At 38.6% G+C, this 22,471-nt stretch overlaps 2 protein-coding genes across 4 annotated transcripts in view; one reads left to right on the forward strand and one right to left on the reverse strand.

Annotated features, from left to right (window-relative positions):
* Positions 1-4,452, forward strand: part of hcn2b (hyperpolarization activated cyclic nucleotide-gated potassium channel 2b) — a 37,013-nt gene extending 32,561 nt beyond the window's left edge. The window contains exon 8 of the mRNA XM_027169777.2: positions 1,632-4,452. Coding sequence (XP_027025578.1) covers positions 1,632-2,521 — 890 coding nt within the window. The 3' untranslated portion in view covers positions 2,522-4,452. The remainder of the gene's footprint in view (positions 1-1,631) is intronic.
* A 1,066-nt stretch (positions 4,453-5,518) lies between these two features.
* Positions 5,519-22,471, reverse strand: part of polrmt (polymerase (RNA) mitochondrial (DNA directed)) — a 37,581-nt gene continuing 20,628 nt past the window's right edge. For 2 of the 3 annotated variants that reach the window (XM_027169775.2, XM_027169774.2), the window contains exons 15-21: positions 21,715-21,828; positions 11,342-11,394; positions 8,954-9,052; positions 8,732-8,804; positions 7,181-7,272; positions 6,627-6,700; positions 5,519-6,184 (exon numbers count right to left, since the gene is read on the reverse strand). In XM_027169775.2, the coding sequence (XP_027025576.2) occupies positions 6,135-6,184; positions 6,627-6,700; positions 7,181-7,272; positions 8,732-8,804; positions 8,954-9,052; positions 11,342-11,394; positions 21,715-21,828 (555 nt within the window). In that variant the 3' untranslated portion in view covers positions 5,519-6,134. Of the gene's footprint in view, positions 6,185-6,626; positions 6,701-7,180; positions 7,273-8,731; positions 8,805-8,953; positions 9,053-11,341; positions 11,395-19,301; positions 19,386-21,714; positions 21,829-22,471 lie in introns of those variants that run through there. The other variant, XM_027169776.2, reaches the window with a different exon arrangement.

Below are 22,471 nucleotides of genomic sequence, written 5' to 3' on the forward strand. Positions count from 1 at the left end.
TTTTGATCCATTTCCATTAGTACATGCTGAAGTGGGGCTAAATTGTGCATAGCAAAAGATAAGCTACAACAAATAATGCTATATATACTGTATAAGTAGAAAGTATATAAATATATATCGCTTGAAAGTTTGTGAACCTTTAGAAATTCCTATATTTCTGCATAAATATGATATATGATGAATATGAAAATATCATCAAGTCCCAAATGTAAACAAAGTGAATGCAATCAAACAAATGAGCCAACAATATTACACTTCTTTATTTAATTATTGAGAAAAATTATCCTGCAATACATATGTTTGACATGCAAAGGTATTTGAACCTAACCAGTATCTGTTGTGAGCCGTTGTGCAGCAATAACAGCAAAACAGCTTAGAAGTATTTTATTCCATTCCTAAGTACAGAACAGCTTCGACACTCGGATTTTAGGTGGTGTCCTCACTTGAACTGCTTGCATCAGGTCCTTCCACAATTTTTCTTTTGGATTGAGCTCAGAACATTGACTTATCCATTCTAAAACATTAAACATTTGTTCCACTTTAATCATTATTTGGTAGACATACTTGCGTTTTTGTGATCATTGTCTTGGTGTATGACCCATTTTCTCTTTAGATGCAGTTCATGGACAGATGTCTTTAGAATTCACTGGTATAATTCTGAATTCATTGTTCCATACATTATGTCAAACTGTCCTGGGCCAGATGCAGTAGTACAGGCCCAAAGCATGATACTGCCACCACCATGTTTCACAGAAGGTATACTGTAAGGTTCTTATGCTGGAATTCAGTATTTTCCTTTTTCCAAAGATAATGCTTCTCATTAAAAAAATAAAATAAAATATATTTTGGTCTCTGCCTTCCACAAATTATTTTTTGTATTGCTTAAGCTTGTCCACATGATCTTTAGCAAACTTCATTGGCAGCAATGTTCTTTTTGGAGAGTAGTGACTTTCTCCTTGTAACTCCTTGCACACCGAGGCTGTTCAGTGTTCACCTGATGGCTCATGAACATTAACATAAGCCAAAGTAAAAGAGGTCTTTATTTGCTTAGAAGTTACCCTGTATTCTTTTCTGACCCAACAGACTACTACATGTCTTGCTTTTGGAGTGATTTTATTTGTTTGATGACTTCTGGGAATGTACCGATGGTCTTAAATTTCCTCCATTTCTACAGAATCTATATGACTATGAGTCCAAACACTTAAGAGAGGAGAAATCTCTTCAGATCTCTCCTCAGAAATCTCCATTATTTTTGCAATGATCCCCTTCCACAAACACACATCATGAACATCAGACTTTGATATATTTCTTTCTTTAAATAAAATAAGACACTCATGGAGACCTGATCGTCATCTCATTGACCAAAATCAGATGGACACTAATTTGACTGTGAAATTAAGTACTAAGCCTAGAGGTTCACATACTCCTTGGAACATTTTCCTGAATAAAAAAATGACCAAGTATAATTATTTGTCTGATCTGTTTGATTGTGTTCACGTTGTTGTTTTGGGTTATATTTAGGCAGAAATCTAGAAATTTCTAAAGTGTTCACAAACTTTCAAGGGACACTGTGCATGGTAACTGAATAAAATAAGGCAAGAAAAATGAACATTGCTTCTTTTTATTTGCAGGCAAAAAGAACTCCCTGCTGATGCACAAAGTTCAACATGACCTAAACTCTGGAGTTTTCAACAACCGTGAGAACGAGCTAATTCAGGAGATTGTGAAGTATGACCGGGAAATGGTGAAACTAGTGGATTTGCAAAGACCCAGGGCCATGTCAGCTACTCAGTCCACCCATGGGACCATGTTTCCTTCTGCCAATCAGCCTCCAACAGGCTCAGCCATTGCCACCCTGCAGCAGGCGGTAGCCATGAGTTTCTGTCCCCAGATGGCCAGCTCTCTGGCAGCCCACGGAGTTCTCCAGTCCCCTCGCATGGTGCGCCGTTTCCAGGTAGTCCAAAGCCTCTCTAGCCCAGGCACCCAGCAGATTCCTCCAGGTTCACAGTTCTCCAGCACTGTTCTGCCCTCTGCCATCACTAGCACGCCTGTCCAGAGTCCATTGCCTACCGGTGGTCGAACATTCCAGTACAGCTCCAGTCCCATGGGTGCTCCTTCAGGCTCCCAGCTCTCCCTGGTACAGCAGCACATCTCCAGTCCCACACACCGAGCAACAGTTCCCAGGAGTGCAATGACCCAGGATGCCAGGGCACTCTCAGCCTCTCAACCATCTTTGCCTCATGATGCCATGCAACCAGCTGCCCCAAGCCCACCCCAGTCTACGAGAGTTTCCTCCACCTCAATTGGACCTGGTCATAATCTCCCTGGGCCCACAGGCATCAGGGCTGCTATTCCTCCCAGGATGACACTTCAGCACCAGATGTCTATGGGTGCATTCCCACCTGCTTCCCTTCCACAAATGAGGCCAAGCCAGGACTCGGGACTGCCCAAGAAAGATTCAGTAGTCAGCCTTCCAGAGACAGAACATCACGTTAGATCCAGATTATCTTCCAATTTGTGACCTTGATGGAGCTGGGTGTGTAGGTGTCTCTTCCTTCAGCAAGTACATTTCTCAACCCTTTCTCATTCCCTGGAGCTTACCTTAAGAATGTACATGGTTCAAATTGTGACACAGGGGTGGGGAGGGGGCTTAAACTGCCAGACTTGAGAGGACACTATTAACCATACAAATTCTGTAAAAACTGAAGATCTAAATATCAGAGATGTTTTTGTTGTACCCACCAACATAAATATCAATGTAGCTCCACCCCACACACTTTGCCTCTTAATAATTGCTTACTTTTGATGTGGTTGTATACAAACATTGCAAGAAACTGTTCCCTACTGTACACGGTAGTTCAAACAATACAGTGTAGAGTGGAATGCAATGTGGGGAAAGGTAACGTGTCTCCGATTACTATGTAACTCCTTACTAAGTGTTTTTGTAAGTCTCCTCCAACCTACTTGGAGTGGTTAGTGTTTTTAGTGTTTTTAATTATGATTGAGCAATATTAAAATGACTATAGAAAATGCAAGAAAGCTGTATTTGACCAAAAGTGTAATTAACAGTTGAGCAGTTTGGAAGCATTGGTGCAGAAATGGATTTGACCTCATCATTTCTGGACCAAAGTTCACAGAATAAAAAAATGTTGAGTGTTTAAACAACTGAAATGAAAAGAGCGAAACATAATTTCATTGCCTTGATTTCCATTTAGAAGCCATATTTTTGTCCAGGCCTGTGTGTACGTTTTAAATATTCAAGCAGTCATATTTACAGCCCATGGCAACATCCTACATGAAATTATTATTAAATCTAAAAACTGAAGAAAAAAAATGGATTTAGTTACAATGGAAACAAGAAATGTAGGATGAGAGAAACCAGAAATGGGGAGAGACACAACAAAACTGTAAATACATTTTTTCCTCATGTTGATGGCTTTTGCAGTACTACACCCATGTTAGCCTCACTTGAATATCTGTGGAAATTAATCAACGATTCTGAAGATTAGACCGAGTTAGAGATTTCACAAACTAATGAAAAAGGATGTAGCAGCATACAACATGGACAGTCACTCTGTATAACCCAGCATAGAATGGTCTTATGGGCTAATATTTACAAAACGCTCCTTAGAATTGCAGAAGGAGAAGCAAGGTAATGTGAACCGAGCAGGAGATTTTAGCTGCTTGTTATTTAGTGATTATATCCAGTGAAGTGTTAGCACACTTTATGCATCTATGAGTCTTTCTGTGCTCATGTGCTACCCATTCTTTTGGTTTCACAAAATAACTTACGCAGTCTCTTTCCACACTAACATCATTATTCATTCAAATGTGTTTTTCATCACAGCACTGTTTGAAGATGGCTGCCTGTATTGTCCCTTGTGGCTCTTAAATTCCTGTTGCTTTAGTAATGTCACTGGTGAAGGCCTGTTACATGTAATACTCAAAATATGTCATGGAGGCTTCCTGTATGAGGGTGATGTAAGCCAGCATTGTCTTGCTCATGACCTTATACATACATGTATTAAAATAGTTTTAAATCTTTTTTTTACACAGTTTTAATATTCTGGTCCTGTAAGACAAATTTGTTAAATATATCCCCATTTGCCCATTGTGTATAAAGGTTTAAATCTAAAACCTGCTGGCTGGTATGCGACCACCTAAAAATTCTTACAACCCATGAACACCGCAAGAGAACATTTTTCCTTTCTTTAGATATTCGACAATCTCCCTATTCTTGTATACTGTTCACCAAATTAAAAAACAAACAAAAAAAAATCAAAAGCAATAAAAATCTGTCCATGTTTTGACCAAAAGAAGCACTGAAGGTAGACTGAAGTGCTGTTCAATATTGGGAAGAAAACATGCCACAGGTTTTGCTATGCATTCAGGCTGGGGATGACTTTTGTTCTGTGGTTTAAGTTCATCTTTCAATAAAGAGAGGAAGAGTCATGTTTGACCTCCATGCTTCTTTTTTGTATTTTTTTTCCCCACTCAACACCACTTATGGCTTCGCAACTGAGGACTGCAAAGCATTTCAGTCTTGTATAAAGGCAAACAGCTGTTGTTTTTTTTAAACTTTAATTTTTCTAAATAAATCTTGGCTGTCAGGTTCCAGTGATGACCTAATATGATTGTGTGACCTTTTCTAACTCTACCCTATATACACATTATTTCAGCACTCATCTTATTTCACGCATCTTATTAAGGTTGGTTAACTTGGGGAAGGTACTTGGAAATAATGCCTAAATATATGAGCACGGGATTGTTAGCACTTCATCAAATAACAAGACGGCGGCTTTTATAGAGGGCCAGACAGAATGCCAGGATCATATTTCAATCCGTACTGCAGTAAATTATTCAGTTTCAGAACAACCTCTACATGCATAATCCCAGAACAATATAGCAGAAAACATGACCAGCAACACAAAGCTATACAGCTGTTTATACTGCACGAGTGATCACACTGAATAGGTTCATAAATCCTTCTAGTCTTCTGTTTTAGTGAACTTGTGACCTGTTGAGCTTAATCAGGGTCAGTGAATATGGACGAACAGTGGAGCAGTACGTGTACGATATAGAATCGTTTGTATAAGGTGGAAACTGAAATGCATATATAGAAAGGTTATATGGTGCAAAGTGCAAGGTGTTTGTTTTAGTTAAAATGTAGTCAGTGAGATACACTGTACAGTATACACATGTGCACACAACAGTTTCTACAGGTTTCAATGCATTTTCTTATTTTTTTTTTATTAATTGTATCTTTTATTTTAATATATTCTCACATAACCTTAAAAGCAGGGCAACGTTTTTCATGTAAGGAGAGAAAAGACCAGTGTCGAATGTGAGATAAGGAAGTGGAGAGGCTTCCAGGATGACAGTTTATATTGGCAGGTTCATAACTGAGAAGAGAAAAAAATAAAAATAAAAAAAAAAGAGTGCGGTTGTTTTTGCATATTTATAAAATGCAGAGCTTGTGTATAATGTGTACAATTTGGTGAAAAAAAAAACATACATCTTAAGAGAATAATAATACAGTTTTATTAGACATTGATCCATATTTATACATTATAGCTTTTGCACAAAAGGTTTACAAAATACCATTATGTTCCTGTAAATCCTGAACTGTGTTCACAGCATTCTTTACATTATATCCTTTCTCCCTGCTTGCTGTGCCTTGCTCTGAGCCGAACAGCAGCAGACTAAATGAGGATATTTTAGAAATGGCAGAGTGGCCTTTTACCTGTGTGAGCTCTCATTATGCCGATGAGAGACAAGGTTGTGTATTTAATCAGCCTAGCCGTGTTAAGGAAAGCGATCAACGTTACAGAGCCCACAAAAGCACAGTGCTTCCATACAGGCTCTTTGCCAGGACTCTGCATTCATCTTTATGAATAGAGGACACAGATTATCTACCTGCACTCACACACCTTGAGACCACTCTAATCCTCCGGTGTGCCAATATTCCTTCTCTTTCAGTCCCAGTCCCTGAAATTGTCACAGCATTTGTATAGATGCCATGTGAGCAGCAGCAGTAGAGTCAGACTCTCAGTCTCTGTGCCCAGTGTGAAGATGCTCCAGGGGCAAAGCAGCATTTCCTCTCCGGTTCAACCTGTAACGGTTCTTCATCTAGATCAACTGAAGAAATATGTGGATTCCTTCACCCTCTGTAGATCAAAATCACCTGGCAGAAAGAACCCAAAATATTCTCAGACGTTTTCTTTATCTTTTTAGTTTCGTGCACCTTCAGTAACTAGGCAATATCAGTGTAGGGATTTATTTTACACCTCGACCACCACATATACAATGTAATAAGTGACACATAGGCCATATATAGACATACAAATAACTCACAAAAAGTAATATTAAAAAAATCAGGGTGAAATAATGAAACCTCACAATGAGTTTTATTCCCCTTGTAGCAGCAATTTGCCAACATTATAACAATATTTTTTTCCCTAACGAATCACATTTTAACTGTGTATAGCTCCATTTTATGTTACAGAATGTTGGTGCAAATGTTAAAGGAAACTGCTTCCTTCACCAACCTTTCTTTTTAAGCCTCGTTTGTTAGAAAGCGGAGGCAAGTGTACAAACACGTAAGCTGTCAATCAAACTGCACACACCTGTTTCTGGCACCTTCCCTAGCAGCTGAGACATTTTCCAGAATTCCAGAAACTTCTTGCTCTTGGTGTTAACTCTGGAAGCAGACAGACGTACATGTGCAGTTGCATTTAAGAATAATACGTAAACTGGAAAATAAAACACCAGAAAACCAACAGTGCTTAGTCATGTGTGTAACAGAGTATGTGTATCTGTCTGCATGCATTTCTGTGTGTCTATACGAAGGTGTGTGTGGCTATGTGACTGTCTATTTGTCTCTCTACCCATGTATGCACAAGTCTCTGTGTTTGTCTGTGCCACTGTGTTTGTGTTTTTGCATACATAAGTCTCAGTCTCTGTGTGTGTGTGTGTGTGTGTGTGTGCGCATGTGCCATACTGTGCGTCTCTGTTTTTGCATACATGCGTCACCGTGTGTTTGTGTGTGCGCGCGTGTACTGGCTTTTACATACATTCGTTGCACTGTGTGAGAGTGTGTGTGCGTACATGTGCCATACTGTCTGTTTTTGCATACATGCATCACACCGTGTGTTTTAGGTGTGTGTGTGTGGAAACTTACGGTGGTCCAGAGCAATACTTTTGCAGCAGGAACTTGGAGAGGTCCTGAAGAATGGGCTGACTGTGCAGAGCCACAAACTGCTCACGACACACCTTAAGAGAAACAGGAAACATTTACTTAGTGGCCACACACACACACACACACACACACACACACACACACACACACACACACACACACACACACACACACACACACACACACACACACACACACACACACACACACACACACACACACACACACACACACACACACACACAAAACACAATGCTTAATAAAAAATGTAGATTTCAATCAATTTCCTTCTTGTGATTAAGATGAAAGTCAGCTAGAATTGGAAACAACAGAATAACAGCAGCAGGGAGTAAGTGCACAGTCTTAGTTCCTCTGTATGTGTACAGTCTTGGTCTTGCATTTTATTCCTGTCCTTAGACATATAAATTACTCTGCAACAGCTTACACAAGATTTCATCCAAATGTCTATACGTTTGTCCAAAGAAAGCGTTCCATCCAGGTCGACCGTCTGCTTGACCACATAGAGAAATGACCACACAGGCTGTGCCTCAGATCATACTGGGACATATATTCATTTATATTAGACTTCAGAAACGGTCGACTTGTATGGCAGCAGACTGCACTTCAAAATGAATGCTGTAAAATACAAAAAAAACCCAAAAACTTACAAATAAACAAACCCACAAATAAACAAACATGTTTTCTATAACATGTTTATGTTGCTTTTTTTTTTTTGGAAGGTTTCTGAGTTTTCAGTGACAACACAAGCTACATTCGCTTTGTTAACTTCATGAGAGAGAAAAAAAAAGAAATAAAGAAATTAAATAGTAAAAAAAAGGTAACTAGACTCCAACATTAAATGTACCTAAAACGTACAAAACATGACTTTTTTTTTTTTTCCAATTTTGATACAGCAAAAGAACCCATTTTTGGAAGGGAACAATAGTTTTGCATATTCAAACAACCACATTTTTCAACAGCAACTCTGAAGTGTTTTAAACCAAAATTGTGGATTTAATTGCAATAAAAAAATAAAAACAAATTACTAAAAAAAAAACTATACTTTTCTCTTTTATCTTAAAAAAAAAAAAAAATCAGGATGCCTCATTGTGTTACCAAACACATTGTGTTACCAAATACAATTGTGTTACTGTACCACATGTACTTTTTATTTGAATGTGCACCTTTAGATTGAACACAAATAAAGTCCATGCTGTTGGACAGTACTGATTCAATCGAAGATCCTGCTGAGAGACAATCCCAAATGATGTTTAATGTAATGCATTAAAATGTTTAATGTAATGCTTTAAAAACCAATGTGTGTAAAAGATGTCTAACATCTACTCAAGGCCACCAGAAGCCAATTACAACTGTGCAGACCTGCAGCACAGCAGATGGTACAGTCACCAATTTAACAGCTGCTTGTAGAGACTGAGTGCAGGGTTTATGAGAGGGCCAAGAAAAGCTCAGGATGCTAACAAGCACGGGATTCTACACAGCACGGCAGGGAACAAGACGTTGTTTCGGACATACCTTGTTCATAATATCTACTGTAAGAGCGTGGGTCCAGTAGCAGTCATGCACCGAAACGAATGTCAAACCAGCACTGAAAACACAGAACACCAGCTTTAGTGCCAGACACACATTTGTATACGTCTACATACAGTATACATTACTCAGAAATCCCTGAACAGCATTTCGTGAAGAGCCATAACTTTTTAAAGAGAGTAGAAAAGTACACAGAAAGAGTGTTACCTGTAACAGTTGAGTGCTGTCAGCATCATGTGTGTGGAGTCTAGAGAGTGGATGAAGTTTGGAGGAAAGGCATTTTTTTGCTTTACTGTGTCTGGTCTCCTAGAAACAGTTAATAACAATAACAGTGATACATGTAAGAGCGAGACACTTCAGGTTTTCTGTCATTCTTAGAAGTCATGCTCCACCAGGTCTACAGGCCTAAAGAGAAATCTGAGTACTGTTTGAGAGCTGAGACAAATTTTACCCTTCAGTTTTTACTCTCTTGTGCTCACTTAATGATTGCTGGATCACTTCAGCTGTGAATAAATGGTCACTAATCGCAACATCAATTCTATATATTTATTACATGTGCTTAAAGATAAGCTGAAGACAGATTTTCGGTCCTCAGTCACAGGAGAGCTGCTGCAAGCCTCAAATTCATCATTAATTCATGTTGCAGCACTAATGAAGCCCTTTCCAGACTGCAATCATTACACGTAAAGGAACTTTCGGCCTTTCAAACATCTATCCAGGAAGCTAGTGATTATACGTAGTGTACAAGGCTCAGGACTGTTTCATTTGATCAATTATTTTCACTTAGTCATAATTTCCTTGTGAAGAGAGGTCACGGTTACAATGGTCATCTAGCATGCTGGGGTGTGAGTGCAGCTAGATTTGGAAAAGCTCAATAAGTGCTTTCCAAATAATAATAAGTCCAATACAAAATGAATAATGCTAATGATACAAAAGAAAACTTTGGATCATTTGTACATGAATTCCTTTAAAAAAACAAACAAAAAACAAACAAATGCACATTGGGGTAAATTTGAGGCCATAGAGTCTTATATATGCTTGATTTATCTTTCAAATGACTGTTTATAGAGTTTAGATTTCTAATTATTGTGTATAGTGTGATTCATTCTGCCTGATACAACAATATAGCAAACCAAATTTATACGTATATAATATATATATAATGTGCTTTATACACATTGCTGTTTAGTAAACACTGAACCGAAGTACATTTTGAGCTAATCCAGTGCATTGCACACAACGATAATGTCCAGTGATACTGTGAGCTGTTAAAGACTTTCATGTATACACAGATACAGATAAGAGATAGCTAAAATAGCCATGCTTAGTTTAGGCTCTAATAGCTTAGATACTGATTCCTCTGTCTTTGCATCTCATCTTGCATCCTTTTCTCCTATCCTTACAAGGAGCTTTTGTCCTAGATGCACAGAATGGAAACAATGAAGCGAAACTAGAGGATTAAATGAAACTTATATCCATTATGTTGAATGGGAGGTCTGTATGTATATATTTCCATCTCAGCTGAACTACTTTGTTTCCCACACTGAGGAGCAGGTTTGACTTTACACTTCCTGTCATGACATACTGGAGAGGACTGTCACCGAGATTGTGGTGGCTGTCAGTCGAGGGTGTTGAAGACGTGCCTCTCTGTCTCCACTCCAGCCTCTGATAATGTGATCCCAACCTAAGCTGTCTCAGCAAAAGGCAGATGCCCATCAAAGGCAGTGGTAGATGACTATCTTATATCCCCCTGAGACCAAACTTCAGACCTTGAAGTGTTCATGGTCAGGGAGATTGGTTGCTTTGAGAGCAACATGATATAAAAACTACATAAATAAATTAAAACAAACAGCAGTACATTAGAACTGTTCGTGCCTCAATACCGACACTACGCGAGTTCAATCAGTTCAATACAATGCTCATTTATTTGCATTAAGCAGAAAAAAGCCATCATCTGATACCACACAGCAGCAACCAACAAACATAGCTAATTACAATGTTTAATGAAACCCCTCATTGCTAAGTACTAAGAGGCTACTAATTTCGGGAATCATTATACGAATCAATATTGATGAGTACCAAAGCAAATCGTACTGAAAGAAAAACCAAAACAAAACCCAGTATCATCGTATTCCTAATACGAACACATGCTAAAAAGCACAAGAAGAGTTGCATACGTTATCATATCCCAGTCGAGGAGTTAGCAAGCCACTGTCCATTCTAGATGATACTCCGTTGGGTAAATGGTATGCTTGAATATCTGCAGTGACATTTCAGCATAAAATGCCACCCACATTCTCTGAGGGACCTTGTGCCTTCTAACAAACAGTAGTTCTCTTACTTTCTTAGCTTAAATTCCTTTCTCTCTTTGTTCACATTTCCCCCTACAAAACAACACAGGAGCAGGTTCGTCTTTCTCAAAAGTTTGCCACTACACCACCAACCAGCAAGGTGGACAGACTATACCAACGCTCATGACAACACTCGAGGGGCAGGAAGACGATGCCCGTTGTGACAGAATAAGAACTCAGATAGTGGGTGGATAGAAAATAGTATGCAAGTTGAAAAGGTGCAGGTCGGAGCTGTGGTACTCACTCATAGACGTCATGGTTTATCTGGAGACTCAGAAACTGAATGTTGCTCTTGAGCTGTGGGGAAAAAAAATCTAATTAAGTATTAAATTAAAGAGATGCAATAATAAAATGGAAAATAGGGTTGATCTTGTTGATTATTACATTTGCTCGGATCCACACTGGTCGCTATAGTAACAACATGGGGGGGATGTGTGGTTAGATAGTTAGCTTCCTTTAGTAAATCATCTTTACTAAATTGTCTAGTCAGAGTTGTGGTGGATTCAGAGCCTAATCCCAGGAACACAGCAAAGGAAGCAGGAACACACCCTGGATGTTTTTAAACTATTAAATAAAAACCACTCCAGAACCACTTACTCCTCCTGACCAGACTCTCTCTCCTTACCTGCAAATACTGCAAACGGCAGATAGAAAATGCACCGAATGTGTGCACTGAATGTTGCTTGGAATTTGACTGGTGAAAATGAACAGCAGAAAGTATGGAAGTATGTTTTTGACTCATGTCCTGTCTGGGCTTCAGTATCTCAGAACGTCGTAGATGCTATAAAGTCTCAATCTTTCGCAGTAATCGGGTTAACAAGAACAACGTTCTATTTATCTTCTTGCTTAACTTGAGTCTCATTCGTTCCTATCTAAAATTGATTACCTGAAGTCAAAGTCAAACTCATGCTTAGCCTTGATGGTCCAGACTGCACTTGGACTGCTCTAGTATTGATCTCTTCAAAGACAAGTTTATATATAAACCTGTGCTCCCTATCAATCAGTGATATATAGGATCACATTTGTCTGCAAAAACATAACCAGGGCAATCTTAGAGGAATTATTTGTTAAGAAGGACTTGAAAAAGTCTTTCATTTTAATAATTAACATGTAAGCTCCAATGGCATCTGATTTAGTATGTAATAAAAATAGATTTTTAAGTTAAAATGTCAATGTTAATATACTTTCACTTTTTTATTTAATGGGTTCCCTTATTACCCACAATGCCATCTGCCAACCTGCTCATAGTAGAGCTTCAACCCTTGCTTCATCTTTACTTAAAGACAGTGATGTAGCAGCGCTTTAACCTGTCCGGCTCACCTTCATGCTGTAACATAATACAGCTGCATTTATTTCTGAAACTAGAACATTCTGACATTTTAGTCACGAGTTTGATGTTTCCACTCTTTTCATTCATTAATACGAATATATTGAATGTCACTGAGCAGTGAAGACTTCAACTGAGATGCCACAAAGTCCAGGTGCTATGACGACAAGCAGATATTTCAAATGACCTTAATGAATAAAGACATTTGCTGGATATGTTTCTCAAGCTTTTATGCATTCCCTTTTAGCTCATGAATGTTTTTCCCCCTCACAGTCCTTTTCACAATGTAACCTAGCACTTTTTGAAAAGCATCAAGAAAGCTTGTGGCTTTCTTTATTAAGGAAGAGCTATTAAATTGATGACTTTCTCAAAGCAGTGAGTGAATATGAGGGACTTCAAGTTTGTGGCAAAGAGAACCTGCACAGGCGGCTAAGTGGTAATCAATCACAGTGATGTACGACTCTATTAACTAAGTCAATTGGTGAACGACCTAATGCATGGGAAAGTGTTAAAAGTAGCAAGAAGTCTGGACTGCTGGACAGCCAAGTCTTTTGGCTCTAACAAGACCCTACTGTATGTTGCATCCAATTTCATCCCATCCATAATATCAATCCCAGGAAAGTATATGTGTTTATTTTAATACAGTAGATTCAACGTCGGACATTTTATACCAAGCTCTGTATAAAAATCTAATTCAATTGAACATGAGCAGTCACACAGGAGCAACCACATCCTTCATGATACCTGCACACTAAAAAGAGCTCAATACATAAAAATTGAACAGCTCTAAGCTGGAGATCGGCTTCTCTTTCTCCTGTTCATCTCCTACGGCATCTCCTAATGTTTTACAGCCTGCATCGGCATCACTTATTTTCTTTACTAAAAAAAACTTTTCCCAATCCTCAGCATTATTTTAACATAAATATGGTGTAATAAATAAAATGGGACATTATCTAAGATGGTATTAGTTTCTCCGGGTTAGGTCTCATAAAATTTCTAAGTCCCTTTAGTCATAAAACCCATTAATTTGCAGTTCCCTACCAAACAATATGATCACATTACAGATTATTCCCACTTAACATTTGAATATAAAGTGATTTATCATTGTGGCTGTTGGTTATATTCAACCCATTTAAACATCCTACATAATTGTTCTCTTCTAAATTTTTTTTCACCTCTTTTTTTTTTTACCTGGTTCCTAAAGTATTCTCTGTGGGCTTTATCATTAATCTTAAATTCCCAAGATCTGTCAGGTGGACTAAGTGATTACTATTTATTTATACAGGAAATACCATTTATTTTTTATAACTAATTCCTATTTGTATTTCACCACATGTTCTACTGTGTATGGTTGCATGTGGCAAATAAAATCAGGGTCACTGCAGTTAATTATTAATTATGGATTAATGCTCTTTTATGTATTTGTGTGTCCTTTGATTGCTAATGTTAAAATGGAGAAAGGTGGTGTGGCTGGCAGGGACCAGTTCATATCAGAAAAGACAAAACATCTGCAGAATTTTCAATAATTTTAGAGCCATATGTCAGTTGGCTCATCCTGCTGGTTTTAATGGGTGCATTTTTACTTGTGTAAAATGTGTAAGAATAAGTAGCTAACCTAATATATTCTAAATGTATTTGAAATACATTAGTTGTTAACTGTTTTCTACTTTCTACATACAATGTTTTCTGAATGGCTTGAGAGGAAAAAGTGGAACAAACTAAAAGTTCATTTTAGTTCATCATATTTTTTCCACAAGTGAAGTTCTCAAATCCATTCTATTACAATTATACAGTAGGTAATTAAACACTAAATATGACTCATTTTCCACTTGAAGAAATGTCTGTAACAAGACCTTTTAAAAAAAAAATGCTGCTTCAGGAAAACAGACAAGCTGTTATTAGTGTCATGGTGATGCGGATATCGCAGGCTCTCTACGGTGCATGTGTCATGCTGAAGGTCACAAAAATGTTTTACAGGGTGGGGGGTGTGAGTGTGTATGTGTGTGTGTGTCAGGGATGGGGGGTTAGTTACAAAAGCGCCTTAAAATAGAAACATAAAACTGAAGATCCCATGTAGCTGCCAAAGACACAATACACACAAGGTGAGTCGATCAACTTGCTGTATGACTGCAGCAGCTAATCTCGAACAAAGTCATAAAGCAAAACGCTAAGGCCAATAGTAATAAACCTGCACTCATGTTACATTTATGTCTATATCACATCACTTTATAAATCCAGATGGCACATAACCATCTCACATTAGTAAATGCAAGTTTTGCATGTTCACATGCACCCACACTGGCACTTTCTAGATAAGAGTGGACACCTCTGATCACCTCGGCAATGTGAAAGCTGTCATGTGCATCAGGAAGTACACCATATTACCAAAACTGTAGGAGGTGGAATGAGTTCGGTTGCACTCTGAGTGAGAACATAAACGCAACACATGCTCTGGTTCACCACACATGCGTACCATGAGTGGCCGGCAAAACCTTGTGCGACACATTAAAGCACCAAAAATGGGGTAGGGGGTGTTAAAAAAAGTTATATGGTGAGTTGAGTTGTGATCTGCATGCAGATTATTGCCCCAATATGAAGATAAATTCAAAATCAATTGATTCGATAGAGTCTGAAACCAGTCCAACACTGTGGGAGCGACAGGAACAATCATTCGGATTTGGACCATAGCAAATGTGCCCAGTGTGAAAATCACCTAAAATGATGCCACTGTATCTTTCTGATGAGCTGCACCAGAGGGAAGGAAAGTGCTATTTACTCTCTACCACATAGGGTATCTCAATGGATAAGGTGTGTTGAATCCCAGCTGCCACTGCAGGGCCCTTGAGCAAGGCCCTGAACCAAATGGCATAAATGAGATAAATATAAGTTGCTCTGAATAAGTTTGAAACTAATTTATACCAGGAGTGCCCAATCTTATCCACAAAGGGCTGGTGTGGAAGCCACATCTCATTCCACCTGTTTAATCAGTTGATGTTGGTCTTCAGTAGACTCAGATGTGGCTTCTTCTTGGTTGGAATGAAAACCTGCACCCACACCGGGCCTTGTATAAGATTGGACATTCTTTATTTATACATTTATATCCTGATTTTATAGATTACTATAAAGCTGCTTTGTGACAATGTCCATTGTTAAAAGAGATAAACAAATATATCTGAACTGAACTAAATTAGTGCCATCTCTCCAAAATGACAGATCTGGTCATGAATTTGCGTTCTCATGGCAATAAGGCAAACGCTTTTTTGTTGTGGAAATTCCTGTCTGTGATTATACATGCTACAGACAAAGAAAGCCTGAGTGACATCTATACATACAAGAACAGTGAAATTTAATTTTTTTTGTATCACAGCTTGGGAAGAAGTCAGAACATATGGTCAGCCATTACACAGTGCCCCAGAGTGAGCGTCTTACTCAAAGGCACAATAGTGACAGCTTGGTGGGACTGCGGCTTAAACTCATCACCTTCGGTATCCAAGAGCTTTACCAGCTGAGCCATCACTACCACTAACCCCAGGGAGGAGAATTCATTTCAAATTCTACTTCAAGCTTTCCTGATAATAATCACCAGAATGGCCACTGTGAAAGCACCAAGCTGACTCTTTGATCTCATACCCTCAGGACATCAGATGCAATGTTGCCCAAGTTGTACAACAACCCCATGGGAGACACATATACGGACGTCTTCTGTAGGTTATTCTTGGGTCCTTGTAGCTTCCTCGGGTCTGTTCAACTCAACGATTCAAAGCAGTATTGACAGTGATATTAATGCTAACAAAAGCCCAGAAGATACAGAACAAACCAGTAAATTTGGCTTTAGAAGTCAAAGAACTGTCTGTCTCTTATGAACATTAGTTAGTGTGTGTCCTTGCTGTATGACCTAAAGATAAAGCACAGCCCTCTGGAGTAATCACATTTACTTTTCCAGAGGACAATTTTGACAAAATACAAAAGAGCAACTGGATTTCATAACACCATCTTGCGAGTAGGCCAGCTTTACAGAGTCATTATCCAAAATATAAATAATACCCCATAAAACCCACTACAAAAAGTGACCTGCAAACTGATTATCAATGCTTAATTACATTAGTAGGCCTACTGATGTATTGTCATTGTCTGAAACATCCCCAGAGCAATTTCCTCTCCCCTACCAGAGACATGACAACCCGGATGTGATTAAACATTGGCGATCTCACCCCAGATTCATTTATTTCTATACAGTATTGACATGAAGTTTTTATCCTCTCAGCCTCCTAATCATCTAATTAACGCTGAACTACCCATGCAAAGAGAAGTCAAGTATGGATGGGATAAAAAGGGGCAATGAAACTGATGTACACCCTGTTCTTGCTGTATGGTGGGCCATTTTGAAGATTACATTTAAATTGTGACTGCTGTTTACGTCAATGGCATTTCATACATTTCTATTATTGATGCAGGTTCTGCTGTTTGCATCAATATTCCATGTGGTTTTTAAGAAATTAGAGCTGCATCCTGGAGTGCATACAGTGCAACATCAATCCATGCAGCAGGGAAGCCAGGGGCCTCACTGTACATCTGCTACCACAAAAGCACTGTATCTAAATCCTAACAAATCTTTCCATACTGTACCAACTCTAAGAAGAGTTATTGTCACCACCAATAAGAATTTTTCTGTCCCCTGAAGTGTATTATTCCTTTTGTACACAGAATTTAACGATAATATATTTTTATTTATTAAAAACCAATATGTTGTATATCGTCTCAATTAATAGATTCACTTAATGATGCAAACTGTCCATGAAACAAGTCTGATCCGGTCATAACTTATATTATAGCATTGATAAACAGTCTCTTGCTATGCTGAATGCAATGTTTCTAACAAACTCCAAATCAGATCATATAGCTACAAATATCCAGAATATACCATGATGTGTGTGAAAACTTAAAGCTTTACATCCGGCAAAGCTGACACTATAGACCCTTTACAAAAGCTTCCCGATATTTACAATCCCACAGATTTTTTACAAATACAAGCCCTTGTGCGAGTTATTGAAATGACTATTGACATGACAATATTTCTAATATTTTTTTTTTAAAACACTGGACAAGCTTAAGAGCAGATTCATTTAACTCCGTTACTAGAAGGAATGACATAGGAAATCATTCCTGCCATCAGACTTTACTGTCTAAATCACCCGCCCAGGGTGGATCTGTCGTTTACTAAATTGTACTGAGCTCTTTTATAGATACTCCCTAAAACGTTATTGTCCTTCAGTAGTTGTATTTATGTCAGTGGTTTATTATATATTTTGTATTATTTAACAGTTTTCTGTTAAATATTTCTTGCACATTTGTCTATTTTGCACATTGTCTATCAGGCCAGCTAGTGTATCTGTCTATACTTGCACATATGTCTGTTTTTCTGTGATCTACCTCAGCAATTTTGTATTATTGTATGTTACTGTACAGATCAAACTGCGTATGGCATCCCCATTAACCTCTGCACTTTTTGTTTATTACGGTGTCCTTTGTCTTCTTATTGAATTTCAAACTACCACGACAAACTAATTTCCCATCTAAGGATTAATCAGGTTATTCTATTCAATATATACATATGTAAAATAAATATTGCATGCAAACACAGCAACAAAAAAACCCAATATTTACCAAATGCTGTTGTAAAGCTAACATTAAAGAAGCAGGTTTAAACTATGAGATGATCCAACCTTCACTGTGGGATGGTGAGGGCACACAGATGGAGGCAGAGAAGGAGGCAGACTTGGAATTGGGACCCTGTGGTGATTAATGAGAGCCCCAGGGTTGCTACATTAATCTAGTTAGTGTGACACTCTGCAGAACCCCAATGAGCCTGGGAAAAGTCCTTCCACCATCCATGGAATTAAACAAAAAGGTGACAGGTGAAAAGCTGACACCTGAAATTAAGGAGAGATGTTTTACAATTTCACCCTTCACCTTTGACCCCACAGGCCACCCACTTAGAATAAACAGGGGTTAGAATGATGGGGTGGCCATTGTTCCAATATGCAGCAACCATTACTGAGAGTCATATATTGATGATGGGATACAATGCTTTGTAACACAATGCTGCCTCTGACTCAATATTTCATAAAAGGATTTTATAAAAGGATTTTGCAGAAGGCTACCAGTTCACAAACTTTGTAATAAATGTGACAAAGACATAAGTTTGTAAGTGGTAAATTATATAATGAGAATAATAAGGCCTGAACGCTTAAATTCGCAGAGTAAATGACGTAGTAGCATACGTAAGAGCTTCACCCTCAAATGGCAGCAAAATAAGCCAAAGTTTAATTCGTATTCATTTAAAAACTACACACCAACAACGATGCATCATACTAGGTAAAATTATACAGTTATTTATGTAAGGATAGAAACATGCCTGTTTATTTTTAAATCCTATTCTAAAGCAGATTTACAAACATACTCTGAAATAAGCAAACGTGCTAACGTCAAAGCTGTAAAGGCCTGTGTCTGGTGGCTGTTCTGTGGGTCTGTGCTGGGTTTGACTGCTTGAGTGCATGATTAAAGGCAATTAAGTGGTGACTAATTTGTGAAGGCGCACTGCTCGCTGGGTAATGATGGCCTTCATCAGAAATTCCATAAAAGTCCAATAAAAAGTAATGACCTGAAATCACAAAGCTGAGTTATGATATTTAGCCAGGGGCGGTGTATTGGAGGAAACGAGGCCAGCAATTTCCATCGCCATTACTCCCTGACTATTTGATAAAAGTCACTAAGCAGAAAAAGCCACAGATGCTCCTCACAAACAGATATAGTAAGTTTCTAGACAATGATGACACATTGCCTGTTTCTGCAGAAGAGGCAACTCTCACCTCCTTTCATGGTGCCGATGAGCTTAACGGGGGCCATTAGGGAGCAGTTCCACATCATATCCACTGTCTGGGAAAAGCTGAAAGGTAGGAAGCTGTGAAAATCCGTGCAGCACAGCACAAAATGAAATCCGGAGGGTAGTCGTTAGAAATGACGAGAAGAATCATGTCACAGACACACACAATAAGACAAGATGTGCTAGAACGATCTCTACACGTCAGTGCTTTCATATTATCAGAACATCACCGCTGACCTTATCTGCAGTTCACACCAGAGGCACGACCTAAATGTCTAATCCATACTGCTCTTCAGTGTTTTAATGCAATAACAGAAACATCAAACATCATAACGCCCTTAAAATTATGTATGGAGCACACAGGTAGGGTATCATCTCTATAATTTCAAGTGTGCACAAGTGTTGAGGATCTTACAATTTTAAAATAAACTGAAATGAGACACCAAAAAAGTTCTAAGAATACATTGTTTTTCCCCCCATGAGCCACACAAGACATGAATTGGTCCTGATTTGAAACATATACCTCTAAACACTGACAGTATTATTCATTCAATCATTTTGGTCACATCCAAAAGCTTATAAAGAAGACATGGTTCATGGGGTGGGGATGTACTGTAGCATGCACACACAAACATTCACACACTCCTCACCACTTTTAAAAATGCAAGCAGCTGCCCTGCTCCTACATTTACAAATATTAAAAACACATACGCTCTCCCCATTCACACCACAAATACATAGGACAATAAGCTAGAAAACAACTTTGAACATTATGTTCCGTTCGGACTTCCTGAGGCAATGAACTAATCAGCCTTTGTTTGCATGTTCTTTTCAAAGTAGACAGAGGAACAAAAGCACTTAGCCAGAGGGTTAGATACAATACTCGACAGAGTGGTAACAAATTTCTTTCAAACCCCCAAAACTAAAGATTTTGCTGGCCTTCCTTCAGACCCTGCCTACTACAGCACCAGGACACCCTGGTGAGGATCAAAAGGACAGCTTTCCAGATGCTTTCTGCAGGACAGAACACTGGTGTGCTGGATCTCCCTTACACTCTACAGGCCACCTCTGTGCTTCTGCTGACGTTCCTCTAATGTTACCAGCGCCCTTTGACAGCAGTGCAGGGTTGGACTTGTGCAAAACTGCCAAAAACAACAAGCTCCTATTTTATTCCCAGCTGTGAAAAGGCCTTTGAGAGGCATCAGCAACGCTGGACTTGGGTGGGGTATAGAAAGTTGTTCAGGCTTTTAGTCTTTCATGTGATACACAATGTAGCCATGGGAGGCATCAGAGTGCAGTGACCCGCATTACCTGAAGGAATGAGGTCATTTCCTGTTTACTTCGATAAGACCTTGAATTGCTTAAAAAAGGTGAAATTAACTGTTGGTTAGTTGATATCATTATTATAAATTTTTCAAAAGGTTTTATATACTCAGTGGAGGACAAACCAGAAGCCTTTGTGCACACAGGACAAGCAGATATTGTATACGGACTGTTGTTGCTTTGTTCGTATTTTAATTCATAAATTTATACGATTTATATTCTGAGACTGATGCAAAGCAGATTTAAAGGAATATCAAAATTCTAAATAAAAATGATAAAATTTTAACTTTTAATTTATATTTATCACTAATGTGCAAGTCAGAGGTGACAGTGGCAATGAAAATCTCCGATATTAAGAAGAAACGCTGAGAGCAACGAAACTCAAAAGAGAACACATCCTCATCAGAATGTCATGACATCATGCCTAAGAAGAGCGAGATCATGATAGAATCAACTTAGTAAACAGGGAACCAGTTTTAGAACAATCATCAAACACATGCAAGTTAACTTGATCACGATACCTCACTTCTGGCCATATAATGTAGTTCTTGTTTGTACTTCATGGCTATATCACTTCAAATGCTTACATCTTTAACCTGTATCATAAAACAGCAGGTTTACTCAGAAAAGTCAGTGACTTGTTTTCTTCTAAATGTGTGTTTGTATTCTGATATCTAAAAAAATCTCCCTCAGCTTGCTTTATTGCTTAATAAATGTTTTTTATTTTTATTTTCTATGAATGACTTAATTATACTAAAAGTAAATAAGGCTGGATTAGTCACATCAAGTTAAACTCCTGCTGCTATAATTTTTCTCCATATCACAAATCCATCTTTCATCTAGAGCTACACGAACCGTGACTGTACAATAAAGCGCAATATATCTTACAAGTACTAAATCAGCCGTGAAGACACAAGCTCACTCTGGTGAATTTATTAGTGTCTGGGGAAAGTGAATTCACTTCCAGTTCAGACCCCTTAGATCTTTAACTTTAAAAGGTCCAGAAGGTTAATTCGAAAGAAAAAGGCACAATTCAATAATAATTGACAGGACTGTTTAGTGAGGAACACGTTACAACACTCACCACGTGGTTCCTGGTACGGTGATAAGGCTGGACGATGGGTAGTTGGAGAGGGGTCACCCACTCCACCGTGCTGCCGGACTTAGCGATTAGCCTAGCGCTCTCGGTTAGCCAGTCCTGCAAATAGACATACGCACAGCTGTTTCCTCAGGCACAGTCAAAATAACAGGCACAGTCAAAACAAACAACCAAAAATAACAAAGCACTACAGAAATGTTTATGATTCAGCCTATTTCAATGTCTATGTCCTATGTCTAGTAGTATGTTTGAGCAAATGAGGCCAGTAATACATGCCCTTTTCAAGATGAAAAACTGCAGCATGCATGTCTTCCCTCTGGAAGCAATGAGCAACATCCATTTATGTGCATCTTCAAAGAAGTACAAATTGTCCTTAAGGCAATACCCAATCCCCAACACAACCAGGTTCTATTACCTTGGATTATGACCCTCAGGAAAACAACAGATTACCCTCTTTACACGACTGTGTTTTTAACTAGGGCTAAGGAATAGTGCTAAAACAGGTGGCCAGCTGTTGCTAACCCCTATTTAATAAACCTGCTGATTCAGAGCATGAGTGCTGGCTTCCCAGTAAGTCTGACTTGCAGCATGTTTCCCAAAAGGCTTTCCTCCAGAGGACTGGGAAGATATAAATTCCTCCTTTCTCCATGCATAAAAGCAGTTCAGGCCCCATGCTGGCCCAGCTATCAGACACCTCCCCTCCTTCCTGCCCCAGTTATTTTCCCTCCTTTCCCCAACGCAG

The sequence above is a fragment of the Tachysurus fulvidraco genome, chromosome 2 (assembly GCF_022655615.1).
Source record: "Tachysurus fulvidraco isolate hzauxx_2018 chromosome 2, HZAU_PFXX_2.0, whole genome shotgun sequence".
NCBI lineage: Eukaryota > Metazoa > Chordata > Actinopteri > Siluriformes > Bagridae > Tachysurus > Tachysurus fulvidraco.